General features: G+C 31.5%; 2 protein-coding genes across 5 annotated transcripts in view; one reads left to right on the forward strand and one right to left on the reverse strand.

Moving 5' to 3' along the window:
* Positions 1-1,383: 1,383 nt before the first annotated feature.
* Positions 1,384-23,323, reverse strand: part of Mlc1 (Myosin light chain alkali) — a 105,050-nt gene continuing 83,110 nt past the window's right edge. Inside the window, exons 2-7 of the mRNA XM_067288495.1 lie at positions 10,624-10,663; positions 10,500-10,527; positions 8,467-8,607; positions 7,218-7,385; positions 7,052-7,138; positions 1,384-1,800 (exon numbers count right to left, since the gene is read on the reverse strand). Coding sequence (XP_067144596.1) covers positions 1,748-1,800; positions 7,052-7,138; positions 7,218-7,385; positions 8,467-8,607; positions 10,500-10,527; positions 10,624-10,626 — 480 coding nt within the window. The 5' untranslated portion in view covers positions 10,627-10,663 and the 3' untranslated portion in view covers positions 1,384-1,747. The remainder of the gene's footprint in view (positions 1,801-7,051; positions 7,139-7,217; positions 7,386-8,466; positions 8,608-10,499; positions 10,528-10,623; positions 10,664-23,323) is intronic.
* The window catches only part of LOC136990114 (N-chimaerin-like), a 40,108-nt gene continuing 27,687 nt past the window's right edge, over positions 10,903-23,323 (forward strand). For all 4 annotated transcript variants that reach the window (XM_067288473.1, XM_067288474.1, XM_067288475.1 and 1 more), the window contains exon 1: positions 10,903-11,046. In XM_067288473.1, coding sequence (XP_067144574.1) covers positions 11,031-11,046 — 16 coding nt within the window. In that variant the 5' untranslated portion in view covers positions 10,903-11,030. The remainder of the gene's footprint in view (positions 11,047-23,323) is intronic.

Genomic DNA, 23,323 nt, shown 5'->3' on the forward strand with positions numbered 1-23,323 from the left:
TTAGAACATTACTTGAATATTAAGTTTAGAGCAAACAATGTTCTTACTTCTTAATGTAATTTAAATTTAAAACAAAAAAACATTTTAGCCAAATTATTGTAACATAAACCATAACTTTAAAATAATATTTTCGTGGATGATAAAGTATTTAAAGAACTATTTTAGCATCCATAATTAAGGGTTTGATGTATAGCTTTGTTTCTTTTTGTTAATTGTTTGTTTGTGTGCATTAATTGCACACAAACTCAAATGAAGAAAACGAACGATTACACGCTGTTCTTGTAATGAAAGCGTCGCTATTTTAAGTATCAAAAACAGTCCGCGCTCTCGCCGCTGCCGCTAGAGTTCTGTGTGCCGTACAGTTCTGCCATCTCTGTCACGCATTCACAACGAGTGCATGCGTATTTTAAAATAAACTGCGTGTTTCTAACTGTTTCCAGTCCCGAGAAAAAAAAATCGGAGGTGTTATAACTCGAATGCACCTTGTAAATAACTTATAAGCATAATTAAATTATAAGACTTTAAAAATACATTATAGAAGGCGTTTCATTCATTTAATTTTATTACACTTCTTTTTAATCTCGTATATAACCTATTTATAAAAATTAATGTATTCTAGTTCCATGGACAAAAATAATTACTTAATTTACAATGTTATTTACTTTCCATATGTAGACTAAATGTATTAAAAGTAGGAGTTATTCCTCTAAAATCTTTCTTTAAATGACACTTGTACCAGAGTAAAAAAAAAACCTATACAATTAATGTTGTAACTGAAACATAGTTAGGGAAATTGTAATTAGAAGCTAAATTATTCAAGTTTTAAAGCGCACAAAGAACTGTTTATTGAAATTCTGAGTTTTTGATCACTAGATTATGTAAAAATAATAAAAATTAAAAATTCATGTTTAAATACAGTAACTTAATTTATAGCAAAAACCTTTTAATAAAAAAAAAATATATATATATATAGCCTATAGTAACAAATATTTGTTTTCTATAATTTTGCTGGATTAAAAACTTTATGTTATAAATTAAATTAAATTGTCATTTGATAAGTTTGCTTCTCTTGCTTAAATATGGTAAATAAAATAACAATTAAGTAAGTTTTCAAAATATTTTGTTTGTGTTTTTATGATAACTCTTTGTACTCAAAACTTTGTGTTTTAGAATGAAAGAGTTGGAACTTATTTAATATAAATTTTAGTTTTAATATTGATATTTATAACCTTTATATTCTTATTTTAATTTTTTTTAAACCTGATAACATCATTATTATGTTTCTCAATCAATTATGCTGATTAGAGAGAGTATGTAATTTATGATGTTATTTAGATTTACTTCGGTGGTTGATAATTATGTAATTTATGAAAATTATAGTAATTATTTTCAAAGGGAAATTTTAACTTTTATTTGATTATGTTCTTTCAGAATTTACAGGATAATTTATTTGCATAAAGTTTACATTAAATATACTGTAAGTTTAAACGGTAGAGCCGCGCATGGTTAAAATTAATGTGAGTGAAAATTTTCTTTTTTCAATATGGAAGTTACTTATTAAAATTATCTTGTGTAATTAAGCATTTTAAAGAAATTAGCAAAAGATTTATTTTATGCTATAATAATTATTGATAAAATCTGTTGGTTTTTTTTAATACATTAACTTTATAACAGATTAATATAAATAGTTTTGATGATTATTTTTTTTTGTCTTGTATGAATTTTAGGTAGTAATTTTGTTTTCAGATTAGTGTTTCATTTCCTCAGGAAAAGGTCCAGCCATGATAGCCTTGACAAAAGCTGAAAAGAAAATATGAATATGTTAAATGTATTCTGATATTTTAATTATGTATCGCTTAAATTTAATGATTTAAATATTAAATTTTATTTCTAAAAGAAATAGAGCACGAGAGAGAGATCCCAATGGAATATTCTTCAGACGGAAATGTTCACTTACAGTTTTCAATAACTGAATCTAAATTATTTATTGAATGAGCAATTATTTATTGTGACATTGTCACAATGCCTGGCTGCAATTTTTAATAATATTTTTAATTTATTTGTGTGGTGAAACCGTGTCTCGTTCTATAATTTAGGCTTAGTAAACACTAGTGTCTTTGGAAAACACACAACACTAGTGTTTACTAAGCCTAAATTTTTAATTTATTTAATTTAAAATATATGCTCTCCACCTCAATTAGTAGTGGCTTGCCCCTGTACATCGTACTTTTCCTTTAACAATAGAGTCGTGCCGATCATCTATGTACACTTTTCAGGGAAAATTTTGATTTGAAATAACACGACTTCTGATTTGCGTCGGAAGTTCATATACAGTTATTGGGCCTTCTACCCCTAAGATTTCCATATCTGGTCTCGTCTTTCGTCTATCTAATTCTGTTCTCGAGATTAAGGAAAGACAGACGGACGGACGACAGTGGAAATTTATAGGTCTATAATTTTTTCAAATTGAAGCTCAAAAAAACGGACTTAATTGTAAAACGTACTTAACTCAAAATTAAGTATTAATTTTCTCTGATGAGACAAATTTTAAATATAGTTTGATAGTGTAATCATTGCCAGCTGATACACAATACCAGGCTATAGTATAGCAGCTGGTGATGCCCGGTGTAATAATGACAAAAATTATCAAAAATGTTTGTTATTTTATGCTATTTAATCAAATTTATTCAGCAAGCTTAACTTCAGTAAAGTTTCTAAAGATAATTTAACTAACTTTAACATATTATGCAAAAATTAGTTAAATTCTTCCTTGCACAATATCAGTACAACCATATCATGTGTTTTACAACCATATACCACGTTTTCTATGATCTAGTATATGTTACTAAAATGGCTTTCTTTATATATCCGTCATACCGGTATACAAGGCTTTTTCTCAAGATATATTTTCTAAAAAATGTGAGGACGCGGCATATTTATACATGGGTTAATTCAGACATTAGACTATGTGATATAAAACCACACCAGAGTGATTCGTCAGTGAATTTGGAGGATAACATCTGGAGCTTCAAAGTCCCAGATGATGATCGGCAGTTTTGAGCATTGAGATAAATTCGGGTGCCAGATTAATAAACTATATATTCTTTAATTTCTCTCATTTCTACTTCAGGTGAACTAACGTATGCAAAATTATTTATTATTAATTTTTTATAAATTATAAAAAAGAGAATTTTTATATTTTTTAATACAGTAGAGCGTCGTTTATCCGAAAGCTTTCCAGTCAGACTGTGTCGTGCCGAATCGAACGTTTTTGATACTAGATTAACTTCTAAAGTATACTTTTTTGTTTTTATATTTTTCAATATATTTATTTTGTTTGTACAAAATAAAGAAATGATTTTTAACTATACAATAGCCTCGATTATTATAAAAATTTTCGTTAGACTTAAAATCGACGAAAATTCAACACGAAGCGACACGCAACGGAGAAAACTTTCAACATCGGATAAGTTAATATATTTTTTCGTACATAATCGGTTATCCGAACAACCCCAGTCCCCAATTGATTCGGATAAACGACGCTCTACTGTATTTTATTTATAATCTATTCAATTAGGGACTTTATCAAGTTGCATTTAATGCTTTTTTAAAAACAGATTTACAGTCATGAATTACATATTTAATAAATTTCATTTCTTGTATTTTTAATAATACAAAGTCTTAAAAATTACCAAACAAAATTAAAATTTTTTGGACCGGAAATCACTTGATTACAATTTAAGATATTTACCTTACTATATCGAGCGATAAATTTAGTATAGAATTGATCCTTACGATACTTTGCCACAATTTTTAATCATATTTTATTGTGACAATGCCACAATAATTAAATTCGATTTCTTTACACATTAGAATCTTCCAAAGTTGATTAAAAGCAGTTGAAAATATCCTTACGAGGTTAAACCGTATCACGGTTATATACCAAGTGGTTACAATTATTTCTATTTAGAAGACTCTGAAGTTTCAACGAATAATCAGAATGGCATCGAAATTTTTAGTACACTTTTCAAGACGGAGAAGAAGGATTATGCTGAAAAGCTCTAAATATACCGATAGGGAAAAATATGTCGCTGTATAACGTAAAACACTTTATGGAGGAGCATTAAAAAACAAGAGATAAAGAGATATAAAGTTCAATTTCAAAGTTTTATAATCACAGCCTGAAAATTATTCATATTTATTCACGATGTTGGAAGATGTTGCTGACGTTGCAATTGGGCTTAGACGAGATTACCGTTGTTTTGGGACTGAAAATTCATGCGATACATAGTATGCTTGATTGCAGAATGTAACACATGGGGTGAATTATGTTGTCCTTTAAAGATGCTTAGATCAGAGACAGACATCGGCTTTGAAGTAACATCACAACTAAAAATCTCGTGGTGCTTACACCACGAGATTTTTAGTTGTGGCACGACCACCGCGATCCGTTGATCGCGGTGGCCATGCCATGGGAATAAAATGACTGACTACACTATTCTCAGTAAAATGATCTTATAACAGCCGCTGCACTGGTCTTGCGATATGAGGCGGAGCTCATCTTGCATGAAGATTGCCTCATCCAGCCATCCTGATTGTTGCAGTTGCGGAATTACAAAGCTACGTAATTTGTGAAGATAGCGCTGTGCTGTAGCAGAACTCGTTACTGGATCTCTGGATTAAACTCCTTAAAAAGTAAGGTCCAAGGATGAAATGTGATATAAAACCACACCAGACAGTGATTCGTTAGTGAATTTGGTGGATAACATCTGGAGCTTCAAAGTCCCAGATGTTATTCGGCAGTTTTGAGTATTGATTATTGAGTGTCCCATTGAAATAAAAATGGGCTTCAATTCCGAATAAAATGTTTCATGGAAAGGCATCGTCCACTTCCATTCTGGCCAAAAACGTTAGAATAAATCTTATTCTTTTTTCGGAAACATTTCGAAGCAATTGGTGGTGACGACTGATTGTGTAATGATAATAGTGGATTATTTTTCGAATTTACAATTTGCCTTACAGTAGAATTTGAAACATCCAACGGCCACGCTACTCTACGTTCGCTACTTGGCCTATCTGCATCATTCATGGATAGGTCCACGATAGCAGTAGCAACTTCGTCTGTTATCTGAGGTGCGAGAGGCATCTGTCCGTTTCCAACCTTAACTTCTCCGGATCCGGTCTCCTCGAACGTCTTAATCGTTTGTCTAACTCCAACATGGTGATAAAGACTCTTGACGAATGTTTTTAAGCGCCTAAATTCACGTAAGATGCTGAAACATTGCATCTATTAACGTAGAGTAAGAGATTTATGCGACATATTTCCTATATCGGCACATTTTGGAATTAATTTTTTATCGCATAATTCTTCTCCCCACCAAGATTTGTACTTGTACTACTCAAATCATTCACGTTCCTTTAGTAGTAGCAGAATGGCACCAGTGGCGTAGCTAGGGTGGGGCAAGTAGGGCACGTGCCCCGGGCGCCTTTCAAAGGGGGCGCGCAAAATCGCCAATTATTAAATTTAAAAATCAAAATAAATCAATTCATATCAAACAATCTCGTCCGCGACTCACGCGCTTCGCGAATGAGCGAGAGGGAATAAGTGGTGCGCGCAGGCGGTGCACTTGCTCGTTCGAATTCGACACTTCTCGCGCAGTTGTTTATTTTGTTTACTTGTGATTTGTGATTCTGATTTAAATACTCCCGAGCGAGCGAGCGTTATTGAAGCTACAGAGCTCTCTAAATGGAGATATTGTAATTGTAACCACCTGTCTTTGTACTCATACTTTGTGAAATAAATATGTATAATATGATAATACTTTGTAGTAATTATATAAACTCATAAAACTTAATCGATAAATTATCATTAAATTATTAGATACTGAACATGTACTTCGTACATACTGTATTTGAAAATTATGAAATATATGCAACATCATCGATATTATTCAATTAATTTTGTATGTATTAAATGCAAATAGAGTAAGATCTAGCTAATTAATTTTTAAATTTTATAAATTTATTTAATAATTGTATACAGTGCAAATATTCTTTCCAACCAATTATTTCAAAAACGAATAGGGCAATCACATTAGAGCTTTGTATACTATGTCCGACATGGATAAACAATGGTGAAAATTTCCGCCCCCTTATCAGAGACGGCTGTCGTAACCTCAGCCCTAATGAAAATAGACACGATTATCAATGACAAAGTTGTAGCGTATGAAAAATACGTACTTTTCAATGCATTCTGAAATATTAAGCGAGATCCCGAAACAGGATTTTACTTATCAAATATGACAGGTAAAATTCTTCATCGTACAACACACAAGGAGTAGCTATGCGTCACTGTGTAACTCAAATGTGGTTGAACGTGAGGTATGGTTTAGGTTAGCATTGATGTGGTGATTAGATTAGCGCTATTTTATGTAAGAGCGTTTGATATTTTCTATTAAATCGGATCGTTTGCACATTCACATCACTACTAAGCTAAACGTAATTGCACACTCAATCACTTCCGCATTGAATTTGGTTTATATAATGAAATATTTCCAAACGAATATATTTCAGAGAGCCTGAATAACAAGTAGGCCTACTGCCTATGTTAGAATCTGAATCTGTATTCTCGTGAGCATAATTTACCATTGATTTTTATTTGTTTTATAATTTACAAAAGTTTAATCTTAGAAGATGATCGACTCAGCAACTACCCGTAATTGTTTCATAAAAATAAAATAATTCTCATATTATTTATAGATCTAATAATTGTTTATTACGCAGGATCAATGTAGGCTAATGAACATAGTAACCGACCTTAGTGCCTAATGGCTTTATAACAAGCTTGGTTTTAATTAATAATAATTACTGCTATATCTTGCTTTATATAATTATTTATCTTTCATAACATAAATCATAAATTTATCTTATTAATTTTTGTCATACTCGTGTTAGAATTTCGTAATTTTGGCAACGTGCAATAGAAATGAATTTTGTTTAAAAATATTTATCAATATGCATTTTTCTCTCAAAAGTATTAAAAAGAACTTACGTTCGTATTTAATATATCCGTCATCATCTTCTTGTCCCGCACAAGCTTTAATACATTCTTCGCATTCAAAGTCTGTTAGTCTTTCTCCTACATACGTATGATTATTATAAATGTGTTAGCTAATCTAAATATCAGATAATCTATTGTTATCAATAACAACAATTACCTAAAGACAATAAAGTGTGGGCCAATTCGGCTGCTAGCATGGTACCGTTTTCATTTTTGTCGTAAACTTTCAATCCTTCCATAAAATCTTCGAATGTACCAACATCTTTATCTTTTTTAATTTGACTGTAGATTGGAAGAAATTCTTCGAACGACAATTTTTTTTCTCCTGAAGAAATCAATTTTTTATTTAAATTTTACCAAATATATTTAATTCGTATAAAGACATTCAAAGCCATAGCATAACATGGGTTTTAATTTATTTAATTAAAAAAACAATATTTTATAAATAAAGAACACGCATTCTTATTATTACGCTTCTTGACTATTATTAAAAAAAATGGAAGAATAATAACATTTTCCATAAACTGCATGTTTCTATGAGTTTAACTTTATATTAGGCCATAATATCTAATTATATTTTCCATATTTTTAAAGTAGATTTATAATTTATTTTAATACTTAAATAATATTTTAAACAATTAAAAAAACAAAACGAGGACATAAATAAATAAATATATATATATATATATATATATATATAGACCAGGCCTGATTCTATTTTAGGGAGTTTCAAGAAGTTCTCCATGTTAAAAGTAGAAACCACCATATACGACTTAGACACAAGTCTTTTATCAAGTTTAAAAATTCGAATTTGGAATTTTTTATGACATAGGCTACAGATAAACGTAATACCAAACAATGTGAGTTTATTTAGAAAAATTAAATTAAATGGCGTAATTAAAAATACAAAGCAATTCAGTTCTCTAAATTTATTAATTTCTTTTGTTTTTTTATACAAAGTATTAGAAAGGTGATGCCATTTAGGCAATATGACAAAGTACAAACAACAAATTAGCTTTCAAATAATAGCATTGATACGTATAAATAAATAAAATTTAAAAGTTAGAATTCATTTTTTAAAATGATTTTCTCTCGATTTATTTCTAGTTTATTTCTAAAACTCTCTCTCTCTATTTATGATATATATTGCTTTGGTAAAAATTTTCGTATAATAAGCTAGTCAATAGGTTAAAATAAAAACTTATTCAGAACGCATAAAACGGTTTATAGTTTTATTATAAATAGCTCTTTTGTATTAAATAATCGTACTGTAGTTTATATTTTAAACAAGCACAATCAGCCATTAACGTATATGATTTCAAGATTAATAACTCACTGTTGGAACATTATATATAAAATAAAATGAAAAACTAATGGATAATTCGTATAGTGTAATTAATTTTTACCTTTTCTTTTCGATCCACCATTTTTTTCAATAGCAGCTACAGTTGGACGTAAATCTAAAGATCTTAAACAATCTCCTACATCGAAAGCATCGATTTTTCCTTCTCCCTCGAAATCATAAATATCGAAATGCTCTCTAACTTCTAAAAAAAAAAATTTTAAATTTGTTAACTTTAATCTATTTTTAAACAAAGTTAAAAAAAAGGTTGTACAGCAAACACAATTGCCTGTCAAGAACTCATTAAATGTCACATAATACAGACGTTTTAACGAGATGCTCTGTCACTTAACAGCATTGTTACTATTGTTCTTGACGAAGACAAAGAAAACTAATCTTAAACATAATCATTTAACTTGTCTCGCGGAGTGTTAGGAATGTTATCTTTACAAATGCTTCAGATGTCACAATTGTCGCCGGCTTCGCTTAATTATTAAGTGATATATTAGAACATTCCGTTCAAACAATTTAAATTTCGCATTTAATGTACGAATTAATGATAAATCGTACAAAAGGTAGGAGGGACATTTACATTTTAAAAAGAATAAATATTAACCTATAACGTTTCATTTTCTAAACCGGGAATGAAGAAGCATGCGTAATGTATGTTTATTTATCATTGCACAGCCAATTTTTCTAACCATATTTGGTGTTGGTAGCTCCAACACCCCCGCTAAATTTAGCTTTTCAGCTATCTCATCCACCGGGCCAGAAACTTTATAAAGTATCGACCATTGAGTGGAAAAATTCTTGTTAACATAACTAGAATATTTTGAAATAAAAATTAAAATTTAGGAATTTAATAAATGTAATCGAATTCTCGAAAATTTATGAGCCTTTTCGTCGTCAAGCATTTAATTTTGTGTTACGTCTTTTTTAATAAATTAAACTCTTAATTATTACGGATAAACTAAGCACACCTATAGTGTTTCTATTCGCGTAAGAATTAACGAAGGTTTTTGAAATTCTCTTAAAAGTTCCTGCATTTAATAAATTAATCGAATTCTCGAAAATTTATGAGCCTTTTCGTCGTCAAATTAAATGAAGTGTGACGTCATTATTAATAAAATAAACTCTTAATTATTACGGATAAACTAAGCACACCTTATCAAATAAAAAAAAAAAAAGGAAAATGGCGTCTTCCGTTCCAATTATCGTAGGTAATTCTATTAATTTTGGCATCACCCACTTTAGTTTGACTTACATCCAAATTTTAAATAATTTCCTCCCACATACGGAAGGTACCGTCTTGGATTACTGAGCATTTTTCGTCTAAAAATAACTGTGTGAACAGATACATATAGAAATTTAACAAAATATTCTTTGTACGACCATTTCTAGTAAGAATTCAGTCCATAACATTATTATGCTATAAATAACTAATCATTTTATTTATGTTAATAAAAGATTGTTTATATAAATCCACTATCAAAAATCAAAATGGTAAGAAATCTCCCTAAAAAAAGGGATAAAATTTTAATTTATAACACACCAGAATTAAAAATTGCATTAGAAAAACCTTTCATTTTCATGAATTTTTTTTTTAAAATAAAATATTTATTATTATTATTATTTAAAAAAGATTATTGTTTAACAAGATTACTCTGAATTTCAAATATTTTTAAAATTAAAACTGTGGTTAAACTAGAAAACAATTAAAGCAGAAGGGTTTATTTCACTGTTAAATACGTTTGTTATGCAGAGAAGCCGAACATTCTTTTAAATTTATTAAATTATTAAAATTTTTCTAGTTGTTACGTGCCTTGAATTTTATAATTCAAATAATAAAGAGAATTATTTAGCAAATTTTTAAATTAATACTGCACCTTATTAAATTTTTAAACTGTAATCAATTTAACACATTAAGTACTCCTGTGAATATTTTTGCGCTTAAAGTGCGCTTAAACCGAATTGTTTTATTATTATGTATATAATAAAACAATTCGATTTAAAACATAAATTTTAATATATTTTACAAGATAAAATTAATTATACACAAAATTAAACCAAGTAAAAATCAATACTTGTACAACTTACTTTCAACTTCAACGGGTTTTAAATCTGCCTACAATCAAAATAAAAAATAAAAATAATAATAATATTTTAAGTAAATTAATCGATTTAATTAAGCTAAATATAAATTAATTTAAATTTTAGTTACCATTTTTCTTTTATCCGAAGCGCTATTTAGAGGTAGAGAGAGAAGGAACCTGTATTTCGCTGAAGTGGCCGGTCTCTTCTCCGAAACTTTAGTTTATATTCTAAAAAACCAGATGGCGCTATTAATTTATCAAGTAAAACATGTCAAAATTAAGAAATCAAAATATTCGTTATAAAATTACAAATTAATATTTAAAACCGAAATTTATTCGATAATTAATAATATACGTAGACATTTATCAATTTTATAGAAACGAATATAAGATGCGCATACGTTTCGAGAGTAGGAAAGTATTAAAATGGCGGAACAGATGAAGTCTAAAGGCAGACGACGATTTTTAAATTTATTGGAAATTAAGAATTAATAATAATTAATATATCTACGTTGTTGTCATATTTTGAAGATTAATGGCTCACGTGTTGGGTAAGTGTTAGACTATGCTTGGTTTATTTATTTATTTTTTAATGATTATATTAATGAAGATTAATAAATAGAAGTTTCTCAATGAGTTTTAATAGTTGGTGATACCCGAGCTATTAAAATATGGCTTCTCTCGTATTTACTATTTTTCTTTGTGTTTAATTTAAATTTATGCGTTTAATTGATGAAAAACTTCTGTATGTTATGTCTTAATATTTCATTGATTGAATGACATATTTATGTATATTTATATAGTTTGTTTATTATCTATGTTTTTGAACGAGCAGACTTTACACAAATAATTAATTTTTAATATTTTTTTAGTTAAATAATGGATTTCTTGCATGTATTTTCATCTCAGTATGAAAATACACACAAGAAAATTTCACACTAGCTTGAAATTGCTAGCTTATATTATCTTCTGAGTAATGCTGTGATTTCCCCTTAACTGTTATTTAATTGCTTGAAGGTTTTTAGATTTAGTTTGTGTTTGTGTTTATTTACTTTTTATATATATAGTATACGAATGTGCGTACTTTAAATTGACTGTTCTCGATTTTTCCAAGGCTGCGGAATGCTGTTTGTATACTTTTTATTACGTGGAGCATTAGCGTCGATATACCTTATTTACTTGCATATAGGACGAGGCGTGACTTTAAAGATCAAAGTAAAGGAAATTAGATTTATTAATGCAGTTTTAATTTTATTTTGTTTAATTGCAAATAAAATATCAAATTATGCATTGTCCTGCAAAAATTACTGGCATTTTAAACTTTAAAGAAAAATCTTGTAAAGTTGACATAATTTGTTAGTGTAAACCTGGACCTTTTTTTTTTTCTTGCCATTTCTTAACAGTCAAATCCACTCTCCATGGATTTCACTTATGGGTTTCTCCAAATTCCGATTTTCGAATAACCGTCTGTTTTCACACGGGAATGGATTAAAACTTATATTGGACTCCCGTGTGATTTTGGAATTTCAATTTGGAATTCAATTCAAAAGCTTTGCTTTCCTGATTGCTATTCATCTTTTCTCCTGACAATACGCAAGAATGATTGAAACGATCCAGATAAAATACTTTTTCTTAACACCAGAGGGTGAGCATCTGGTAAAAAATGCAAATACACTGTTTACAAAAATTATTGCAAAATATACTGGCTTATGCAAATTTTATAGAAAAATTTGCATAAGTCTACTAGTCTACAAGGTTTACAGAGACTAATCCACATTGTAATCATTTTAGTTTATCACTTCTGAAGTAAAGTTTAAGGACACATAAATATTTTGAAAATATTTCCTTAAAAAAAATCTTATGAACATTATTTCCCATTTGTTTCTTTTAAAATATAATTATTGTCTCTTGAAATGTACCATTTTAAATTGTTTTGTTGCCAATTGCTCTACTAAGAATTACTTTGTTGTTTGAAATATAATGGAATGAGTCTACACAAAGATACATAAATAAAACAAAATTTAAAATTTATTTTATTACAAGAGGAACAAAAAGGAAAATGACAAAATTCATGATACTGCAATGGAAGCAATTGTTCAATGTATAGGGCATATTCAAAATCTCAGTGTAGCACTTCTCAGTAGCTCTGTTCAAAATCTGACAACTTCCAGCAAACTGTAATTGTCTTTTTCAGTGATCAATATGCCAGCAATCAAGATGGCAGCCACCATGAGCCTCATAAGAACTATTTTGCATTGACAATTTTGAATTTGTGTGTTGATGAATAAACCCTGAATAAATTAAAATTCAGTTAGTACATTAATAGATTATTTTAATATACTAGTATAACTATGTAAGATATCACATAATTTGTTTTAGTTGTTAAAGTGTAATCTTAGGATTGATTTCGTTATTTAAAACCCTTATGGAAATTAAAAAATCTTTATCCCTCTTTCTCTTTTTTGAAATATTCATTTTTCATTAAATAAGTTCAAAAATAAATTTAACATAACATGGAAATCCACATCATTTGCCATTTTTCTTGTTTTTCTTTCTCAATATCCCAGCAGTCAGCATTTGTGTTCTCTTGAAAACACCAGCAGTTGTCACTTCTGGCAGCAACTCGCTGGATTGATGCTGAGATTTTGAATATGCCTATATAGTCACTAACTACATATACCAGTGTTTGACAAAACCACTTGTAGTTTTCCAGCTTGTTTGATGATCTTAAGATAACCCAAGCATTGCTAGGTTTTCTGTACCTGGCAATATTCAGGTTATCTTAAGTTAGTATAATACCTTCCAACATTACTAACTTTATTGAAAGGTATAAAATTTTAGTGAGACACTACAATAATTATTATATAAAATTATTCTATTTATAACATCTAAATTAATCTTTTAAATTTTTTTCATGAGTACAGATTTATAGCTAATGTTAGACATATATGTTTAACATTATCTACACAAATACAATATAATAATTATGTAACTTGTGTTTATGATAAAATTTAGGAATCTTTTAAAATTTTTTTTAAAGATATCATCATACTAATCCTACCATTCTTGTTTCATACCAAAGTGAAAAAATGCACACTATGCAGAAACTTAGCATTTTAATAATGTTTGTTAGTTAAGTACAACTTGCAAGTAAACAATTGGATTCAGACAATAATAAATCCAAAATGTTTTTGGAAGGTATTATTGTCTGAATCCAATTATCAGGGTTTCTGCTACATAGTAAAAATTTTTATCACTGGCAAAGTAAACCAGTTACTGAAGAAATGGACTGGCAATAAATGAAATTGTGGCAAGAATTAACATTACCTGTCAAATCTGTTTCACAAGTACAGAAAAAAGGCAGAAGCAGGCCTACACTGCAATCACAAGTTTCCCACTTTGACAGTTGTCTCACAATTGTGTAAAATCATCTACATCAGTTTCCACAACTGGTTTGCACGCAGATTTTCAATTTCAAGCCATGCTTGAAATCCGGCAGATCTGTAAACATTCTAGCCAATCAGAGGTTGGTAAAACTGTAAAGAATTTTGCTAATGGACAACTTTCATTTCCTATTTCAATTTTAATTAACCAATCAGTTTTCATGTTTTTTTTTTAACCAATAGGAACTTACTAGCTTTTAAGTAATCTGCTAGTTAATTGTGAAACAGAAGTGAAAAGTAAAAATTGTGCATTTATCATGTGGAGGCCTTGATGGATCATGGAAACATATTTTGCAGCCTTTTGCAATGGAAGATTGCACCAATAATTCTTGAGCCAGCACTTGTGATTTGTTAATTGCATACTAACTATTCAGTCAGCCAGCAGGAAAATAAGTATAACACACATTGCAAAGTCCAATATGTATATAGAAACATCACCAAACGATTGCCCAAATAATTGGGCTATAACTCCCGCTAATTTAATAATTAGCAGGAGTTATAGTTTGATTATTTAGGTGATTGTTTGGTGATTTGTTCAAGAAAATATAAATAAAAAAGCAATTTTCAGAAATTTTTTTCAAAAAAATGTATTTAATTATTCAAATTTTAAAAATATCTTGTAAAAAACATGTGCTGAAAAAATATTTAAAAAATTACATTTTATAATCAAAAAAGTTTTTGATAAAATTAAAATTATTAATTACAGAAAAATTAATTTTTTTATGAAAATAATATATTCATCAAATTTCAAGTTTTGACTTAATTGACTTGATTAATGGGATTTGATTAACGCATGAAATTAATTGTGGAAATCCTTTTATGTACGGTAGCAGAAGTTTTAATTAATGTGGCTTTAACAGCCGTCTTTACTTGACATATATTTTTTCAGCAAATAAGGTGAATTTGCTATTTTCATGCAGAGGGTGATTTCCAATATAGATATGTAGTTTAATTATGTGGTGATTTCTTAACCGCGAACGAATCAAAAACAGGGCGAGACGAAAGTAACAAGAACATTTATTAACTCATACACATCCAACTTGGATCTTACACGAAAAAGCGCCTCCTATCGTGAACAATTGACAAATATGATTAACCCTAACACTCATTAATCATATTACAGCGTAACCTTTCGAATATTACACGATTCAAAGGTTTTGTTAATATGTCAGCAAGCTGATCGACGCTTTTAATATGTTGCAGTTCAACAGTTGTGCCAATATGCTGCTGAATAAATTTTCTCTGAATCTCAATATGCTTTTTACCCTTGGTTATCTTTCCTTGGTGAGCGTTTTTAAGCATGTGAATTGCTGACTGATTGTCGACAAGTAACAGGGTGGGTTTATCATTCTTTAATAATCTCAGTTCAATTCCTATTCTTCGTACCCAGCAGATATCGTCGATAGATAAAACTGCTGCACGGTACTCGGCTTCAGCTGTTGAGTTCGCCACGAGACGCTGCTTTCTTGAATACCATACAATTGGACCTCCTCTCATGATAAGAACTCCACTTGTGGAATGTAGACTATTGGCGTCTCCTCCGTAATCCGCATCTGTATATGCTATCAATTTCGGATCTCGGTTAAAAAATATTCCAAAGTGTGTAGTTCCTCTCAAATACTGAAAAATTCTTTTAATCATCTTCCAGTGACTTTTCATGGGTCGATTACTGAATCTGCTCAGATAATTGACGGCGTAGCTTATATCTGGGCGGGAAATTGTTGCTAAATAAAGTAAGCTTCCGACGGCTTCAAGGTAACGATTTTGTTTTTCTAGTGGCTGGTCATTGACAAGATTTTCAGAATTCGTTTTCATTCCTGGCTTCTATCGGTGTATTCACGGCGTTCACTTGATCATACCCAAATCGTTTTAATATTCTTTCTGTGTAATCAGGTTGACTCACAAAAATTCCCTCAGACGACACTTTGATCTTCATACCTAAGTATGTCATGTGTGATTGTAAAGTCCTTTTATAAGTAATTTCAAACTTGTCATTCAGTAACTTCAGAATCTTGAAAATGTCCTTCTCATTTTGGGCGGCAATGAACCCGTCGTCTACAACTAATATTATTATCACACTTCTGTCGTTGTTATAATAAACGCACGGATCGTCGTCGGTATTAGCGAATCCTATCGTGAGAAAAAAGTCAGAGATTTCGTCGTTCCAATCTTTGGCGGCTTGCTTTAAACCGTACAGACTCTTTTCAAGCTTGCAAACTTTTTCTGTCCCATCAGAGAATCCTTCCGGCTGGTTCATATATATCTCTTCTTTGAGATTGGCATGTAGGTAAGCTGTCTTGACATCAAAAACTGTTACTTTCATTTTACTGGATGCTGCGTGACTGAGCACGAGTCTGATAGATGCATGTCTGGCCACGGGACTGAAGGTGTCTGAATAATCGATGCCTTGTCTTTGCTCGAATCCTCTCACAACAAGTCTGGCTTTCATCCTGCCGTCCTGCTTACGACGTAACACCCATCTGCATGTAAGAGGTTTTGCATATCTTGGAGGTTCCACCAAGCTCCAAGTCTTCAGTTTGATCAGGCTGTCGTACTCGTTCTGCATAGCCTTATACCATCCTTTGTCCTTCAAAGCCTCCTTAACTGAAATATCCTCGGTTTCTCCTATCATGGCATAGTTGTGAATAAGTCCCATCTCATAATCGTTGAATCTGGTTGGAGCCTTTAGTTTTCGGCGATCTCGTAAACTTCGTTGAGTTTCCTCTGGCGGTTGTGGTCTTTCATTGGTTTCTTCTAGAGTGATGTATCGTGAATGATTCTGTGAACATCTATCATCCGAATCCTCCACGGTTTCGTCTTCAGTTTCAGGCTCTTCTATCTTCTCTCCTGTTCCTTTTTCTTTCATGCAGGTCTCGACTTCGGCAGTGCTTCCTTTAGTTTCAGACTTTTCATTGAAAATCACATTGTCAGAGCAGACGACCTCCTTTTCATCTGGTAAGTAGATTCTATAACAGGGTGAATCGAGATCATATCCGACGAAGATTCCTTTCATAGACTTTCTCTCCATCTTTCTCCTTTTATGATCCTCAATCAACACGTAACACTCACAGCCAAAACTTTTTAATTTTGAGATGTTTACCATACGTCCAAACCAAAGTTCGGCAGGACTTTTGTCATCTACAGAGCTCTTTCCTGTTTGATTAATGGTGAATACAGCGTAGTTAATAGCTTCAGCCCAAAGATTCTCGCTTAAATTCCTGGCATGTAAAACAGATCGAGCTAACTCTACTATGGTGCGCATCTCCCTTTCTATTCGTCCATTCTGCTGCGGTGTATATGTGTTTGTTCTGGTATGTAAAACTCCAAGCTCCTCCAATAACTCTCTGGTAGTCGAATTTTTGATTTCTGTCCCGTTGTCAGACCTTAGGCTTTTCACTTTTCTTCCAAATTGATTTTCAACTAGTTTCATGTATTTATCCAATGCTGCAGGGGCTTCGTCCTTGGTTCGTAAAAAATACACAGTTCTAAAATGAGAAAAGTCGTCCTTGAATAAGAGAAAATATCTTGCCTTTCCCAGAGATAAGGTATCCATTTCACCTAAGTCAACATGTATCAGATCCAATACTTCCTTCGCTACCTTGTTATTTCTTGGGTGAGAGATATGATGTTGTTTGCCGTAGACACAGCCAATACAAACGTTGTTGTCCCAGTCATCAATATATCTTATATTGTTTCTGTCCAAAATACTCTTGCAGTACTTCACATTCTGATGTGCCAGTCTTTCGTGCCAGACTTTGATTGAGTTGGCCATCATGCACATTCCTGTGACCTCTCTGCGGAACATCATTTGATATAATCCTTCGAGTCGTTGTGCTACTGCTATTTGCTCCTTTCTATCGGCTGTTTTGATAACTGACGTGTTGGCATTGGCAGTCTGAATAAACCCTTTATCCAACATTTGGGTAACTGAAAATAGATTGAATGATATATTAGGAACATATAAAACGTCTTTCACGGTTGCTGGATACCATTCCCTTCCATTAAAGGCCTCGAGTTTGACGTCACCTACTCCGATTCCGTTGATTTCTCTGTTGTTCCCGAGTATCACTTTCGTATACTCCTCCAGCGCTTTGTAGTTTGTGAGCCATTCTTTCCTGAAGGTCATGTGCTGTGTGGCAGCACTATCTTGATACCAAATATCCTGTCGGTTTCATCTTGAGTTCTTGTCATTTATTTTCGTAGATGTCAATCCTACAGTGACAAGAGCTTGTTGTTGTCCTTTGGTCTTATCTCCTTTGTCTGATTTGTCTGACTTCTCATTTTTACATTCCCTTGCAAAATGGCCCTTTTGATTGCAGTTGTTACAATTGTAGGTTTTCCTGCAATATTCGAAATATTCTGACACGGCTTATTCTTGCAATATTTCTTTATATGTCCCTTTTGTCCACATCTAAAACATTCGACTCCTGAATTTTTCTGCTGACTTCTGTCCTTGTTACCTTGCGTTTTCTGTTTTGAAATGAGGGCATTCTGTGCGATTGGTTCCTTCTTGTCGTCTTCCTTCAATCTGTCTTCTTCCAGTCGAAGTCGCTCAATTAAAGTGTCGATGTTCTTGTCCGTTGGATTAGCGTTATCCCATGACGTCCTGAAGTGATATAGTTTCGGTGGCAGTATTCCGAGCATTCTTGTTATAATCCAGCTTTCCTTAATTGTTTCTCCTTCAGCTTTTAAGTCTTCTGCATATTGTTGAACTGATAAGCAATTCTCCACTACAGACTTACTTGAATCATACTTATAATTAAAAAAATTTCTCTGTAGTCCTTCAATTGTGAGATCAGACCTTTTACCATACAAGGTTTCTAATTTGTGTATCATACTGTATGCAGAGGTGCAATTTGCAATTTTCTTTGCGATATTACTGGTCACATTTAGACCTATACAAGTTTGAGCGTCTAAATCCTTTTTAATCCATGCTGTGACATCTGCCGCATTATTTGCATCTTCAGGTTTAAGAATGATTCCGTTTGCGACGTCGTACAAGTCCTTCGATCTCAACGTAAGATTTAGCTTAAACTTCCATGAGATATAATTAATATTTCCTTGCGAGTCTTCTGACAAAGTTTCCATTTGAGATTTCATGATATCCATATTGACAGACTAAATAATTTACTTAATTAGTTTTGTGTCTTATCTAAATACACTTACGGTGGTAACGGAAGGCAATTCACGATCAGTTACGAACACTGACGAGGTTGACCGACGAGTGAAGTTCGTCAAAGATGGCGATTGCGGACGATGAACGAAGATGTGGCTGACACGTGTCTCGACGCAACTTGCGGTTCTCAAATTATGCAATTTCCTTTCTTTCAGACAAATTCGACTGTTGAGATTCGTTCACGGGACCTGGGCCCATAACCTGTGGTGATTTCTTATAACCGCGAACGAATCAAAAACAGGGCGAGACGAAAGTAACAAGAACATTTATTAACTCATACACATCCAACTTGGATCTTACACGAAAAAGCGCCTCCTATCGTAAACAATTGACAAATATGATTAACCCTAACAAATCATGATAGTTGTGAAATTTAATTAATGCATTACTGTTAATGTGTTATTGTATTCTTTGTTTAGAAGCTTATTTTAAAACTTTACTTCACATTTTGTTTGCATAAAATCAAATTGAATTATCTGCAGATAAAATGCATATCAGGCATATTCAGGTGCATTATATGTTTGAAGTTTCGTAAAGGATATAATGTTAAACAGTAGAAAATACTCCTAGTGTGTATGGGAGAAGATGCTCCTAAACGTCAAACATGTGAAATGTGGTTTTGAAAGTCCTGTTCATGAAATTTTGTACTAAAGGATACAAAATATATGGGGTGCTCAAAACCTGTTGATGAAGAGAAATTTCAGGTGAAAATTGTTAAAAAACAATGAATAACAACTTTTGAACTTGTAACAAATCCTAGTGTGTCACTGACATGATGATTGTGTTCTGCATGCATTAAATGAAAAAACAAACTGAATCGAGTATAATTTTGTCTGATAAAGGTAAGCAGATCTAAGGTTTTATTTTATTTTTAAATCAGTTACACATTATCTTAGAAAACTTTTCTTATGAATGACAAAATAAAAATATTTGTTATTAACTGAAAATTTGTTTTAGCGGGTTGTGATTGTTTGGTTGAATACCCAGGTACTGATGTATTTGATTAACATGATTTTGATATATGCAGTAGCATTGAGGGATTAATCAGTAAAAGCATTGGGATTTTCTGGAGAAGGTTGTTAGAGATTGAATTTAGACTATTTCTTGTTTGTTCATTGTGAACTTTTGACTTTTGAGAATTTCCAGCACTACTTTGGATCATTTTGTTAAGTCATAATCTCAACATAAACAGCTACAACTTGTCTATGAATTTCTGCTGATTTTCACTTTTTACTTTTGGAAAATATATCACAGTTCTAGTTTCATGTTTAGTTGGATCTTATATAATTAAGTGTCTTTGAAACATGCATTACTCAAGCCTATTGAAGCAGTCTTTTCCTCTACTGACAAAGGAAAGTATAAATGCCAAGGTCAATGTCAGTGTTGCCTGAACCTTGCAACAAAAATTCCCTCACCAAATAGATGCAATTCATCTTTACTTTCAATTGAAATATAGTGGGTGATCAGTTAACAAACAGTTCAGACTGCAAACAAGTTGGACAATGAACACTTTCACAAAAGATTTTTATGTTTGGACAACAAACACCTCACAGAACAAACACAAGAAGTAATGCTGCATTTAACATTTGTAAAACTATATTTCACTGGCATTGACGAATGGTTTATGTAATGAGACTTTCACAGTTGTATACATAAACGTTTTTTCCACTAGTTAATTTCTGTTCTCTGAATTTTTGTAAGTGCTTTTCTGAACTTTTTATTTAAGCAAACTGTACATATAATACACATCTCAAAGCCCAATGAGTTAATATAATCATCCAATGATTGCCTAAATATTCGGGCTGTAATATGGGTATAATCAAATAATTAATACAAATAAATTTGGTACTAGAGGTAAGCATTAGGTACCATCTCTTATCTAAATTAATAATTATAATTTTAATAATTTAATAAATAATTTAGAACCTTCTAGAAGAAAATAACTGACCCAGGGCAGGGCTTGAACCCGCAGCCTCTGCTTGCCGTGCAGTGTGCTACCAATTGCGCCACCCAGACCGCAAGCCAGCCCTTGCTTCCAGAAGTATTTAAATTTCGATATAACCTTCCCTGGTTACTAACGGCGCTAGCTGAAGATGATTCTACGTCAACCACCAAAGAACATCTCCTCTGCGACACAGCCAGCTATCACTGTCCTCAGTGAGGTATAAATATACATATAATACACATCTCAAAGCTTGATGAGTTAATATAATCATCCAACGATCACCTAAATATTTGGGCTGTAATAGATGTTCATTGGCCGTTGACATAGGATTGTCTCCAGCCCGTGCCATTAGTAATCATGGGAGGTTATATTGAAATTTAAATGCTTATAGAAATGAGGGCTGACTTAGGGTCCAAGTGGTGCAATTGGTAGCACACCACACGACAAGCGGAGGCTGCGGGTTTAAGACCCACCCCGGGTCAGTTATTTTCTTCCAGAAGGTTCTAAATTATTAAAATTCTAATTATTAATTTAGATAAGAGATGGTGCCTAATGCTTATCTCTAGTACCAAATTTATTTGTATTAATTATTTGATTATAGTCATATTACATCCCGAATATTTAGGTGATCATTGGATGATCATATTAAGAAAACTGATGATATTACAGGGTCTAAAAAGAGTGGAGTGTCAAGAACTATGCTCACTACAGAAACTAAGCAAGAGATAATAGTCGAGGTAGAGAGTGAGAAGATGTTTGAAGTTGCTAGGCAGTATGGCTTCAACAGATCTCAGTAAGCATAATCTTAGCTAAGAATGATGTAATCAAAAAGACTCAAGTAGATAAAGGAGTAACGAAAATCACATCTACAAAACAAAGATGTGCCATCCGTGAAAAAAATGGAGAGATTGCTTTTAGTTTGTTATTACACTCAAACCTATTTTTGTGCGATTTTTTTTTTATACGTTTAATGTGTTTTGTGCAATTATTTTTGTGCAGTATACCAATTTGATTGAAATTCATATACCGCACACAAAAACTCACACAAAACAAATCTCACAAAAATAGACTGCACAAAAACAGGTTTGAGTGTACATGTAAATAAATGTAGTAAGAAAGTATATAATTTTTTATTTATTTTTTGGGGTCTCCAGAACGAATTAATCAAATTACCATAAAAATCTATGGTAAATTGATAATCAGTTAATAAACAATTCAGATAGTGAACAAAGTCTTGGAACCGATCACCCACTGTATATTCTTAGATATTTGTACTCTGAAATGATGTGATAAATAGATCTCAAAGCAGACATCTTAGAAATAGAAATAGACATGCATGTTTTGGTATCCTTATATCTTTCAGTGTTTCAATGAGACAAGTATGAAAATTGTTTAATTAGTTTTACACAAAGTTGGTCTAAACTGAAGTAAATTTATTTGATTAATTTTTGTATTTATCTCATTTCTGTTTAATAGATGTAACAATAATGCTGCTACCAGGTACTGTATGTTTTTGAAGAAATACAGTAAGTGCATAGAATACAATATTATTAATGTGATATTACATGAATGTTGTACAATTTGAAGTTTACTCTAAAATTTATACGAAAGATACCATCTTGAATTTGAATGACCAAGCTTTATATTTTTAAGCATTGAAAGCATTGATAAAATTATCACCTGAGTAGATGTTATACTTCAGGTCATGTTACCAATATTTCTGTCTATGAAAACACACTGATCAGGTTGAGAAATATACTGTATATATTTTTTCAATTGCATTCTAATGGAGAAACATCTCCTGATAAGGACATTTCACTATGACAGTACACATTAGGAATAGAACAAATAATGATTTGATTTAAATACTAAACATTTGGTTAGAATTCAAGCCAAGTTGTTATTCAGCTCTTGCTTAATTCAGATTTTGAAGATTTTAAATAAATATTTAAGGAGGTGCACTCTTGTTTCTAGATGTCATTATAACTAAGTAATTGACACTTAAATGCGATTTCCAGCACATAATAAACACAAATTTACTGCTGAACATTTCTTTTCTGCTGTCATTTAGAGGCCCTCAAATTTTCAAATGATAGAACTGTTTTTTATGTATTCAATCCTGATGAGGGCCTCTAAATTATGGCGGAAAACATTCAAGCAGGAAATGTGTGTTTATTATGTGCTGGAAATCGCATTTAAGTGTCGATTATTTAGATATACAGTTCCAGTTTATAAGTGTTCTGTTTTTTGATGTCATTATAAAC

This window comes from Centruroides vittatus, unplaced genomic scaffold (genome assembly GCF_030686945.1).
Source record: "Centruroides vittatus isolate TY-2023 unplaced genomic scaffold, ASM3068694v2 scaffold_861, whole genome shotgun sequence".
In the NCBI taxonomy this organism is placed as follows: domain Eukaryota; kingdom Metazoa; phylum Arthropoda; class Arachnida; order Scorpiones; family Buthidae; genus Centruroides; species Centruroides vittatus.